Source organism: Ailuropoda melanoleuca, chromosome 8, assembly GCF_002007445.2.
Source record: "Ailuropoda melanoleuca isolate Jingjing chromosome 8, ASM200744v2, whole genome shotgun sequence".
Lineage (NCBI taxonomy): Eukaryota > Metazoa > Chordata > Mammalia > Carnivora > Ursidae > Ailuropoda > Ailuropoda melanoleuca.
The window spans coordinates 78856498-78869974 of NC_048225.1; the positions used below are offsets into that span (position 1 = coordinate 78856498).

At 41.8% G+C, this 13477-nt stretch overlaps 1 protein-coding gene and 1 long non-coding RNA gene across 4 annotated transcripts in view; one reads left to right on the forward strand and one right to left on the reverse strand.

Annotated features, from left to right (window-relative positions):
• The window catches only part of LOC117803414, a 32844-nt gene that overhangs the window by 16568 nt on the left and 2799 nt on the right, over positions 1 to 13477 (forward strand). The window contains exon 3 of the long non-coding RNA XR_004627259.1: positions 13210 to 13269. This is a non-coding gene — a long non-coding RNA (uncharacterized LOC117803414). The remainder of the gene's footprint in view (positions 1 to 13209; positions 13270 to 13477) is intronic.
• TNR (tenascin R) overlaps positions 1 to 13477 on the reverse strand; it is a 409151-nt gene that overhangs the window by 16513 nt on the left and 379161 nt on the right. For all 3 annotated transcript variants that reach the window (XM_034666755.1, XM_034666756.1, XM_034666757.1), the window contains one exon: positions 13 to 164. In XM_034666755.1, the coding sequence (XP_034522646.1) occupies positions 13 to 164 (152 nt within the window). The remainder of the gene's footprint in view (positions 1 to 12; positions 165 to 13477) is intronic.

The window sequence follows — 13477 nt, forward strand, 5'->3', positions numbered from 1 at the left end:
ACAGGTACTTACAATCCAGCCACCCCCGTCGGTGGTCATGTCACAGTACACCTGTAACTTCCGGCTTAGCTCCCCATTGAGGAAGATGGTGTAAACCCCACTCAGAGTGTCTCCATTCATCAAATGCTGGGCACAGTCTTGAGGATGAGGAAACACTCGGCCCCCTGCATAGGAAAAGAGGCAATTTCCAGAAAGGATCCTTTCTCCTACAGTGTGTAATGACACTTTGGATTGGAGAAGGTTGTAGAAGGCCTTGTGGTACTTCGTCAAGAGCTGTAAGATATCTTTACTGGATCTCAAGCTGTGTGTGGGAACCCCGCATCAACCCACATTCCCCCTCTCTAACTGATGTTGGATTTATCAAACAGTATACAGTTTTAGGGGTCTGAGCACCAAAGATCTGGGTTCACAGTCTGGCTCCTTCTCTCACCTATTTGTTTGGCTTTAGGCAAATGGCCTGACTTCCCTGGGTATCAGTTGTCTTAGTAATAAAATGGGGCTAATAAAAACATCTCCTCCCCCGACGAAGGATGAAAGCATGTTAATGCAGCTAGTGGGGTTACTCAGGTGATGATTACAGCGTGGGCCATAATAGATCACTCTAGGGCCCACCTTTCTTTCTTTTTCTTTTTTGTTCAAGATTTTATTTACTTAGGGGCACCTGGGTAGCGTAGTCGTTAAGCATCTGCCTTCGGCTCAGGGCGTGATCCCGGCGTTCTGGGATCGAGCCCCACATCGGGCTCCTCCGCTGGGAGCCTGCTTCTTCCTCTCCCACTCCCCTGCTGTGTTCCCTCTCTCGCTGGCTGTCTCTCTGTCACATAAATAAATGAAATCTTTAAAAAAAAAAAGGATTTTATTTACTTATTTTAGAGAGGGAGTGAGTGTGCGCATGAGCGGGGGGAGGGGCAGAGGGAGAGGGAGAGGGAGAGAGATCAAGCAGACTCTATGCTGAGCATGGAGCCCGACACGGGGCTCGGTCTCATGACCCCGAGATCATGACNGGATTTTATTTACTTATTTTAGAGAGGGAGTGAGTGTGCGCATGAGTGGGGGGAGGGGCAGAGGGAGAGGGAGAGGGAGAGAGATCGAGATCAAGCAGACTCTATGCTGAGCATGGAGCCCGACACGGGGCTCGGTCTCATGACCCCGAGATCATGACCTGAACCAAAATCAAGAGTTGGATGCCTAACTGACTGAGCCACCTGGGTGCCCCAGTAGGACCCACCTTTCAAAGGGATGCCCGGCATTAAGCAGAGCCTTCTGCCGTCCTCACAGCAGCATGAAGGAATGCCTGAACAAGCTAAGAGTTCGCAACAAGACGGATGTCTACTTCTTGCACAAAATAATCTCCTGATTGGACTAAACAATCAAACGGCCGTGTTTTACAGTTCAGTTGAAGTTGATGGAAAGGGCAGGGGAAATAAATTGCTGCTCATCTTTCAGAGAGAACAGCCCAATTTGTAGAACAATATCTAATTAGCTAAAAGAGAAGCTTAAATCATGTATCTTGAAGAGCTTAGCTTCAGGGCAAATTTTCATGCTTAGCAGGCAAGCCGAGAAGCAGAGATCCCACCGGAGGAGAGCTCAGGATTGCAGGAGTGGAAAGAGCAAGTAAAAGGGTGAGCTTCCCGTGTAGGGAAAAGTGGTTTGGGTGCTCTGCACCTGTAATGAGGCTCAGGGTCAGTGAAATGCGGTTGACGAGGTTTTGCATCCTTGAACTGTAGCAGTTACGAAGAGGCTGGTGGGGACCTCACGTGTCGGTCACGACAGCGACCCCTAGTGGCAGCACCAGCACGCTATGGGTGTGCCAGAGGGCTGCTTGGAGTCAGCCTTGCGGGAGGGAGGTCAGGGCAAGTGCACCGCACAATGCCACACAGGGAAGGCGATGTCAATCCTCACTGAACGCCCTGGTCATCTAAGGCTCCTGTCCCAGATCATCTGTGAAGCATCCTGGGAAGAGGTCGTCGGGGTTCAGCAGCTCTGTTAACTCCCAGCACAGGGACTGGCCAGCTTGCTGCCATACCACGGTCAAGGTTCGCTCCCATGCAAGGTAGTTCAGAACAAGGGCACTGCCTACTTCAGGCACGACTGCACCAGGGAGTAACAGTACATTTCTGCAGAACTTGTACTTGACAAAAGGTGTTTCGTTTCTACCGAATTCTTGCAAAAAACTTTGAGAGAAAGGTGGATTGTTATAAATCAGACAGATGGCTATTTTGCAGACAAGGAAACTGCACTCAGCAAAATCGCACAATTTCCACAGGTCACTCGAACTCAAGTTTTGAGACCCCAAGTCAAGTGCTTCCTGCACAAGGAATGTAACATGTATTCAGTTTACAGGAGCTACATCTATCCATACTGAGTTCTTGATCCCACATATTCCTAGAGGTTACAATTACGTGCCAGGGCACAGGTGCGAGTGAGCTCCTTCCCCCTCCCTGTTACTTTGGGAGCACCGTGATTATGCCCTGGCTCCCAGGCCTTTCTCCAGCTGGTCTCTGTAGCAACCCGTCTGTCTGCTTTCCTTTCGCCACTCTTCTCTCGTTGCCTGACTTTCTCATTTTATGAGATCAGCCCAAAATGTTGTTGGGCTTCAGCTCAATCCTACCTTGGGCACTAAATAGTCCTTTTTTTCTTAATCAGTTTAGCTCCTTAAAGGGGCCAGAACTCCCAACTTTTTTTCCAGTATCCCAAATGTCCCCAACAGAACATCTTCCTCCAGACCTCAAGTGACAACCTCATATAAATACAAGCCAAACGTCAGAATAGGTAAGTAAATGACGTCTTACAGGTTTCTTCACCCTGATGATGTAGATTATTTAATATTTAAGTTATTGATACTTTAAAAAGGTTCAAACACATTAATTGCCTCAAAGGTAGACCTACCAAAAATAAATAGAGTAATTGAGATGGATTGCCCTGGAGAAGTTTTTAAATATCTAAAAAAATGTCATATAAAAAAGGCATTCGTGTTTTTTAAGTCAGAAAATGGGAATAAAATCAACTTAAGAAAAAAGGGGATTTAAGTGGTGTCGAAAGTTTGGATGAGATGAAGCTTCCAGACTGTACCCTGGGAGAGGAAAGGCTGTGTTTTCGTCCTTCTGGGCCCCCACACTGGGCTGGTTGGTGGAGGGGCTCACCACATGTGTGCAGGGCTGATGCATAGTTGTTGCGTACAACTGTCTTACCTTTGACAAATTGCAAGGCCCCCTGGTTGTTCCTAGATTTGACTTAGTCTGTGGCATTAATGGAAAGATAATCAACAAGCATTTTGCCTGTGCAGAATATCAGGAACAGCGACTGGGATTTTCACATCCTGGGCACTTGGAAAAGACACGTCTACCACGAAACCACTCTTCTCCACCTCTCTCTGACCCTCACTATTGCCAGAGTTTTGCCTCCCTCCACTAGTCCTTAATCAAATCATTATTCCTTTTCACCAGATGAAAGGAGGCAAAGGCTCACTAACTATTCCCAAATGGTTAAATTTATTTATTAAAATTCAGATTCCTGGGTTCTGCAGCAGATGAACTGAGTCAGAATGTTGGGGGGGGTGACAGGAGATCAGTGTCTTACCAGCTCTCCTCAGATGCGTCTAAAGAGCAGCTGGATTTGAACCCCACTCTTTCTCTGGTACATTTTCCTCTTCTCAGAGAGGCCAACTGGTGGAATTGGTAAGCTAGACTATGCCTCGGAGTGGCCTGGTGGCCTGCTTTCTCTGCATAGGTCCTATGCTCTAGTGACTAGATTGAATGTCTCGGTCTTTCTGTCTCTTCTTCCCTCCCCTCTTTCCTTCTCTTCTCTCCCTTTCTCCATTTCCTTTCCTGTCTTTCCCAGTAGGTATGTCTTTTTATTTTTAAGATTTATTCATTTATGAGAAAAAGAGAGAGAGACTGTGAGTGAGCACGGGGGGACGGGCAGAGGGAAAGCAGAGAGAGAATCTCAAGCAGACTTCCCCCTGAGAACAAAGCCCGACACGGTGGTCAATCTCATGACCCTGAGATCGTGACCCAAGCCGAAATCAAGAGTCAGACACTTAACTGCCTGAGCTCCCCAGGTGCCCCCCGTAGGTATGTCTTGAGTGGGATGGTCCCAAGATTTAGACTGGGTGGCATGGGAAAGAGAGGGAATAAGAGATTCTATTTATTCTTGAGTTTAAACCTTGTGTTCCAGTTTTCCCATTGGGTTCTGCTTTGAGGGTCGTTAGACCTTGGCTTAGCCGATAATCACTGACTCTTGCTCCGCAGTGCTCCCTGGCACGTAGACTGAGATTTCATACATTCTTAGGAGATTGTTGGGACAGAGTTCAGGCATCCCTAGGTCTCTGGATGTCACACCATCTAATGTCATCAGAAACTCACCTTTCACCCTAACATAGATCATTTCAATAATTCTTCCCAAGACAGAAATTTTAGGACCAAGAGCTTTTGGACTGGAAGGCTTTTGTTTTGTTTTTTTTTTGTGTGCAATAACTGGGGCCTGACAAAGAGACTTTTTTTTTTTTTTTTTAAAGCACAAGCTGTGGTGATTACCAAGTTAAGAGGAAAGCAATGCCAAGTGATCGGTACACTGAAATGTCTCATGGTTAAGTGTTTCTAGATGTAATTGTGAGATCAACAGGACTGGGGCACTCACCGGAAGAATTGCTCAGAAATTGGTTTGTGTTAGGCCTGCGAAGGCTGAGTGCTGAGTGGGGTGAAGTGAGCTACGTGACACACAGCACAATCAGATAACCCCCAGGTGGCTGGGAGTGAAGGAAGAGACTTTTCTGTCCCCACCCTATTCCTTACTTGTTTTATGTTCTTGGATGCAGTCTTTAAAATGGTCAGAGTTGATGGCTTTGGAGAGCATCTGCCTACTGCCCACTCTTATGGCCTTAGCATCAGGACCAAAGCCATGATGGCAGTGTTTCCCTCTGAGGACAGCCTCAGCAGATCTCTGTGCACCTGCACGGCAAAGTGTGCTGCTCCACAGAGGGGCTGGTGACTGCCTCTGGCCACCAGTGCTTAGACTGTTCTCCCCAGAAGTGGGTTTCTGGTTGGCAGGTTTGTGGAGGGCAATCTGAGGTCACAGACAGGGCTAAGTTACTTGTTAAGGCCACATGGGCTGTGAAAACCTATCACTTTAGCCTCTTTAATAGCATCTTCTAATTCATTTACATGTTTATTCTTTTATGTATTCATTCAACGAACATATGGGGGCATCTGTTGGGTTTTAAATACTGGGCTAAGAGGTAGGAATATAAAAAATAGAAGGACACAGTCCCATCTTTCAGGTTGCTCACACTCCGGTGGGAGAAACAGACAACCATCATTCCAAATTTTAAGTGCTCTGGGAAAGAGATAAACACAGGGAATTACCAAAACGTGGAGGTGGGCATGCAGTGGAGCTTGGGGCTGGTGAGGGTAGGGTGAGCGGTGGAGCTTGGGATGCGGCAGGATTATCAAGTGCTAATCAGAAAGCACTTCTTATTGTAGGAACTGATGTAGATGTTAACTACAAATTGTTGGGGGAAGGGTGTCCCAAATCTGCACAAAAAGCATGGCCTATTTGGGAAATTGCAGAGTTAGCCAGCAGCTGGGTTGGGGGGATAGGGAGAGCCTCAGGGAGGTAAGCGGGGACTGGATCATTCCATTTAAGGAGTTGAACCTTCTCAGGCAGACGACAGAATGAAGAGATCATTGATGGACTTTAAGCTCAAGTTTTTTAGACAGATTATTCTTACTGTGGAGTGGAGAATGAATTAAATGGGGGTAAGATTGGAGGTAAGACCCCATTCGAGAGGGAGTCTGGGAGGAGAGGTGACAAAAGCTTTTAAGGATGTAATAGGAATGGAGACTCAACTGGACAATAGACAATTGGGATGCCTTTACTCGAAGCATTTCTGAGGGAGGTCCTCAAGCTCTGCAGACCACCTGCCTTCTACCCACCTTGGGCAAATGCAATAAACTTCTGAATCTTCCGTTCAAAGATCAGCTGAAGGCACCCTGATAGAGAAGTCTTGGATTCACTTATATCAGGAGACCCAGCTCCATGGCCTGTTAGTTGGTCATAGACTGGCAGCTGTCATTCTGGCCCCTCCCTGTGGCTCTTGATTGGATATGGCAAGGAGAGGGCTGGGTCATGGTACTGCCTCCCGACTCACCTTTTCCTGCCATTCTGACCCTAATTACATCCATTACCCATTTTTTAAAGAGTGATTTTTTTTTTTTATAATGTAGATGTGATCCTATCTCATCCTATATCTTCCTTGCTAAAAACCTTCCAATGGCTTCTTCAATGCAGCAGCTCCAATTGCAATGGCTTCTTGCAATTGGAAGAAAATCCAAAATCCTTACTTTGGCCTACAAAGCCCTGCATGCTTTGGCTCTGCCTTGTATTTCCCACCCGCTCTGGCTGACTTTTTTTCTAATCTGCTGAACATGTCAAACTGATTCCTCCTTTGGGATAGAGTAATTACTCCTACTATGTCTGGAATGCTCTTCTTTGTATGATTCACTCTCATCATTCAAGACCTCGCTCAAATGTCTCAGCTCAAAGGGAGGCCTTTCCTGACTATCCTAGTTGAGGCCAGAGTCTGCAATAGGGGAAGGAAGTGACAATCAGAAAGTGCTTCCTCCCATACAAACTGTCCTAGAAGTTCTTTTTTTTTAAAATAATATTATCACTACTTGAAATTACCCTATTTCCTTCCTTTGTCCATTCCCAACTGCCTCACTCCCTTGAATGTAAGTTTCAGGAGAGTAGACATCTGGCTCATCTTGTTCATCACTTTATCCTCAGAACTTAGAACAGTGTTTGACCCATGGTAGATGCCCAAACAATATTTGTGAAGTGTATCATACCACGTGAGCGCTATATCCACCCCTATGATTATGAAAAGGGAAATTCAAATTAGATTTTCTGAAAACATTTGGGACAATACGATTAAAAATTGGCCAGATCAAATCCTGTGTATAGTTACATATAAGGTCCTTCTATAATATTCACAGTGCCATCTTACAGCCTTTGGCAGACAGTTTGATGTTTGACGAAATCCACTGCCCTCTGTCCTATAGAGTGATCACACATCCCTGTCCTACTGAATAGCATAAACAATTATATGTAAGTCAATTTAAAGACTTAGATGAAACGGACCATTTCCTTGAAAATCAGCATCTACCCAAAGTCACCCAAGATGAATGGATAACCTGAATAATGTTGTAACTATTTAAAAAATTGGATCTGTAGTTAAAACCTTTGAAAAAGAATCTTCGGGCTCAGATGGCCTCATTATTCATTCTAGCAAACATTTAAAAAAGGTACATCACCCATTTTATACAATCTCTTCCAGAAAATGGAAGAGGAGGGAACATTTCCAACCCATTCAGGAAGGCCAGCATTACCCTGATATGAAAGCCAGACAAAAACAGTACAAAGAGAGAGTAGGTTAGAAAAAAGTTTTGAAGTTCTGTTGTTGCTTCTCCCCCATATTGTCATGAACTAATCATTACCTACCTCTTCACATGTACTTGGTTCTTCTCTAATGCACCTGTAATAGACACAGCAGCTGATAACCCCAAAGGTACATGAGATCACAGGCCAGAATACCCATCATTAGAGAGTAAGACTACCAAGAAAGAAAGACCACAGGCAGTGTGACACCCATCACCTGAGGCAGAATTATTAGACTAGTGGGTCCAAGTTTAAATTAGGCATGATATGTCACTTTCTTAAGGAAGTAAGGAAGGATATTAACAATATGAAAAAAGAACAAAAATTATGAATGATTAGTAGAAATATTAGGCATGAACATTATCATAGTTGAAAGTTAGAACACCACGGATGGGATGAATGGGGGTTTTAGATTGAGCTGATCACAAATAAATGAATTGGGTGATCAGAATGAGGAACTTCCTGAAAAGATTAAAAGTAAAGATAAAGAAAAGAAAACATAATAACAAAGTTAAGAGATTTGGAGGAGAGAATATACATTCCAACATCTAGCTAAAGAAGTTCTAAAAAGGGGAAATAAAAACACAAAGAAACGTTTAAAGAGATAATGAAGATAAATGTCTTAGAATTAAAGATAAAACACCTCAGATTTAAAGGGCTTTCAGAGTGTCAGACTAAAGATAAAAAGAAAAACAAACCCCAAGACATATAGCGATGTGGAAGACTGTAAAAAAGAAAGAAAAACGTTCTAAAAGCTTCCAGAAAGAGCAGACCGCCTCCAGAGGGAACAAGGATCAGACTGACATCAGACTTCTCAGTGGCAACACTGCATAAAAAAAAGACAATGGAATACTTTAAAATATGAAGGAAACCAATATTTGAATCTGGCATTTTATACCTCTGATCACATGGCAGTACAAATGTGAGGGTTTGATTAAAAAATGCCTTAGGCATATGAGATTTCATGAGGCTTGCCTTACAAAATCCTTTATGGAAAAGCTAGAGTAAGCACACAGTTCAGAAGAGTGACAAATGCTGAAGATCTGAAAAGTAAGGGTGATTAAATACTTAGTAAAATGTCTTACTTTTGCCTTAAATAAAAGATTATCATAAAAGAAGAGGAAAAAAAGAAAGCCTTTTTATAGCAACCCACAGCCCAAATCTAAACAGGGTTTGTAAGAGGGAAGGTAAAAGGAGGGAGTGAGGAAGAGTCCAGAGGGGTTCGAGAACACGCTCAAGTACCCGATTGCTGCAGGAAGAGCTACTGCTCTATTTAAGAAATCAGTAGGGACACAGAAATCTGAATATGGATCTTAAGTCTAAAAGCTGGTTCCTTGAAAATACTAATATTAAAAAGACTGATTAAGAAATAAAGAGAGAAGCTGACAAAAATAAAATGAAAAAGGGAAAAGAGCTCCAGATAGAGGAGAGATTAAAAATAAAATCTCTTGAAGAATTATATGCTACTGAAATTTAAGACATAGGTGAAGTGAATAAATTCCTAGAAGGTTATAAAGCATCACAACTGGTGCAAAAAGAACCTGAGACTTTGGCTAGATGAAGTAAAGCACTGGTCAAACATCTCACATTCCTGAGACAAAGAGAAACCACCAAAACAATAACAAAATAGCCCCGGTGGTTTTTCTGATGAGTTCTGCCGAAGGCGATTCCAAAAAGAGTACCAAAAAGCAGGAACACTGCCCAGATTTTTCTTTTAAATGAAGCTAGTGAAACATGGATTTCAAAACTCAGTAAGGAGGTATGTACAAGAAAAAATGTATATGTCAATTTCACTTATGATTGTAGATGTAAATAGACTAAACAAAATTTTAGCTAATCAAACCCAGTGCATTAAAAAAAAAAATCACATTCAGGTGAGGTTTCTCCTAGCAATGTAAAGAAATGTATCAAAAAATCTATCTATGTACTTCATCTCATTATTAAGATAAAGGATAAACATCATATAATTAACTCAACTGATGCAGAAAAAAGCCATTGGATAATGTTTAGCAGAAAGTTTATCACAAAAACTCTTAGCTTCAAATAGAAGAAAATTCTGTGACTTAAATGTTTTAAACTTCAAATCTAAGTGAATATTATCCTGGCTTATTTAAGATTAGCCAATTATATATTTATTTTATTTTAGAAAAGCTTAAATAGTTGTTTTTTTCCCCACCCAAAGGAGGTCTAAAAATGAAGACCTAGCAAAAAGTATGCAACATGAAGCTGAAACTAAGCATTTCCTTTAAGAATGGGAACGAGTCAAGGTTACCTAGTACCACTGTTCAGCAGAACATAGTTCTTGAGCTCCCAGCTCAAGGAAAGTAAAATAAATAAATCAGACGCATAAGGATTAGAAATATATAGAGAAAACCATCATTATTTGTAAATGATATAAATATTTACTTAAAAATATTAACAGAAATAATAGATAATTAGAATTAATAAAAGAGCTCAGCAGGATTGCTGGGTAAAGGATCAATATACAAAAATCCATAGCACTTTCCCATATCAGCAATAACCAACCAGAAAATAATTTGTAAAGTTCGATACAAGTCACCAAGGAATAAGAAATTATAAAATGTTTAGAAATTAGCCAAGAACATAATTTATAGAGAAATACTTAAAGTCCTATGAAAGAACACGAAGATGATTTGAATGAAGATATACTGTATACTTTCAGAAGGGATGACTTAGCATTCTAAAGACGTCAGTTCTCCCCAAATTACTTTATACATTTATTGCAATTCCAGCCTAAATTCAAGTTGAAATTTCTTTTGGGGAACTTGATAAACTTGTTCTGAGATGTCTATGGAAAAATGAAGGTCACCAAAGAGCTAAGTCTAATTCAAAAAAGAAAAGTGAGGTAAAACAGTTCCTTGTTTTACCAGTTATGGAGAGATTAATGTTAAGACATTGAGTAATAGATAGGAAAACACGGTGTAGTGTTGGCAAAAGAAGAGATAAATAGACCACGGACTACAATATGGATGGAGTTCAGAGTTTGGAGATAGATTCATGTACATATGGGAACTTGATATACAGTAATGCACCACGAATCAATGAAGAATAGATGGATTATTTAGTAAGTGATGTTGAGGAAATTGGCTCACCATATAAAGAAAAGGAAAACTGCATCCTAGCTTAATACCATATACAAAATAGACTAAACATGAAAAAAAATCTTGAAAGCTAAAAAAAGTATGTATAGAAGGGTACCTTTGTGTCCCACAGGCAGGGAAAGACATGGAGACTTCAAAAGCTCAAATAATGATAGCTAATACTTATTTAGCACGGAACTCTGATAGAAAGATAGACTATGTGAACAGACAATTTACAGAAAAAGGCAACCTGAAAGGCTAACAAGTATAGACGAGATGTTTAAACTCAAACTTGTTATGATTTAAAGAAATTCATCTAGAAGATGAAATATCAATTATGCCTATTAGACTGTCAAAAGTTACAAAGTTGGATCATGTCAAATCCTTAGGAATGATGCATGTCATTATGAAACAGGAGCTTTCCTGCACTGTTGTAGGGAGTGTAGACTAGAATAGCCATCCCAAAGAGCAATACTCCATCAAACCGTGTAAACACATACCCGTGAGCCTGTCATTCCTCGTCTGGGTATATATCCCAAAGGTACTGCCTCACTGATTCATAAGTGGACCCATACAAGGTATTCTCTGAAGCACCATTTGTGGTGCGAGAGGTCGGGGACTATCAGGGACTATCTGATGTCTGTCTTGGGAGAATGCGGAGGTAAAATGTGGTGGGTGAACGGCATGCAGTATGTTGCAATAGTTGGAAGCAAAAGACCAGATGCACGTACAACGTGGATGGATCTTAAAAGCAGTGCCGGTGAAAGGATACAGAGTTTTAGTTATGCAGGGTAACCATGTCCTGGAGATTTACTGTAGAACACAGAGACTATAGTTAATAATACTGTGTTGTATGCTTAGCTTTCGTAAGGGAGTAGATTCTTAAGTGTTATCAACACACACAAAAAATGTGAGGTGGTGGAAATGTTAATTTGCTTAATCGTGGTAATCGTTTCACAGTGTATACCAAGTCATCACATTTACACCTTACATACATAGTTTTTATTTGTTTTTACCTCAGTAGAAGAAATAAAAATAAACTAAAAATCAAACTAAAAAAATAAAAATAAATTAAAAAACAGTGCTGAGTAGAAGACAGGAGAACAAAGGATGAGTTATGTAACCCAATACCATTTACATACGTTTAAAATAGTTCTACTCAAAACTTTCCCAAGAGCACATTTTTCGAAAACACATAGAAACAAGAGGGCACGAATCCAACACCTCAGAACGGCTGCATGTAGAAAGCAGAAGAGATGAGGGTAGGAGGACATCAATGAATAAGTACAGAGAGAGACCTTGTTGGAGACTGACGTCGGTGATATGAGAAAAACGGAGCAGTATGGTTAATTCAGACATCTCCCCTGATGCCCACCCATCTATCCCCGTTGGACGTGGATGGGAATGGTATGTTCAAATGGGGTGCTTAGTGCCCTGTCTCCTTCCACACAGTCAGGTGTCAAAGAAGGGAGAAAGTGGAATTCTTCTTTTGGGGGGGTTGCTAATTTCAATGAAGCTAGCAGTCCGACTGTTTCTAAGTAGAGCAAAGCCCTTTGGTTCCCTACTTTGGTGAAGTGGGGAGTGTGGTGTATGTAAGAGTAGAAAGCAGTGGACAGTGGTCATTGGACTTCCCAGCTGATAACTAGGTGGATTTGCGTGACCCACTATCTGTTGTCCCAGGACCCAGGATTTGCCAATCATTATTAATTTTTACAGCTTCAAAAACTGAAGCTTGTGTTAGTAGACTCCCAGAGTTTTTGTGAAAAGCCCCAGAGAGCAGCTCAGCCTAGATGTGGGATAGGACTGGAGCAAAGGCAATAAAGAAAACTTCTCATTACTCATCTCTGGGCACCTCCAAAAATGATTGTCTTCGCTTAACCTCAAGGTCAAGGCAACCTATCTTATAGTGTTCACTGTCTCTAAAGACGAGCTTTAGTGAGCGTCTTGTTTGCTTCTTACAGTATTAAAAGAGACAATGAAACCTGCCTCTCAGAAGATCATTTCACCAAGTCTCTGTTGCACTACCGGGAATATTTGTTTCCTCATTTATATTCATGTCTCTGAAAGACAAGTAGACCTTGAATGAAATTTCAGGCGACAGTAAATTATAAATAATGTATCCATATTTTTTCTCTTCCATACTACTTGTATTTAATTCCCCCTAGAGTCTTGTGCAAACACTAGAGACAAGAGGACAGGAAGCCATTAACATGATGGAAAGAATGAAACGGGTTTATACTATATGGCAGGATGGCAACAAGGGAAGATATCTTGATCAAAGAAAGTTTTGGAGGTTTTGTGGGAGTGAGTTCTTTTAGTTCTCTCTTTCCTTCTGCTTTATTTTTAAAAACATCGCAACTCTTTTCCAAACCATTAAGTAGACATCTGCTTGAAATGAGTCTCTTGTTTTGGCCCAACCAAGGCAAGATGAGGGTTTGTCAGTGGATGGAGGCCACGTAGGGGCCCAGCTCTAGGCTTTTTTGTTCCATAAGACAAGGCATAAAAAACGCTTGGAACGATCAGCTGAGATCAGCCCATCCTAAGAATAGGATGCTAAGTGGAAAGCTTAGGTACTGTCAATGGAGTCGGAAAGGATGCTGGTTACTAGCATGAAATTAGCCTCTAGATCCATCAACCCTGATTTGCCATCATAGGATGCTCTGGTGTTTTTCAGACCTCTTGCTCAGCAGGAATAATTCATGGGGTTCAGACTGGCAACACTCCAATCTTTCAAGTAAGTGAAAAGATCCTCTGCTCTTTATTTTGTTTCCTTCTTCTTCTTTTCCTTCTTCTTCTTCCCCTTATCCTCCTTCCCCTTCTCCTTCTCCTTCTCCCTTTCTTTTTTTTAGGCAAACAAGGGCCCACAGATGGAGCATGCAGGATGAACTATGTGGCTCCCGTGTGTGTGTCATGGGGTGGGTTGTCAGTGAAGGTCCTGTTAG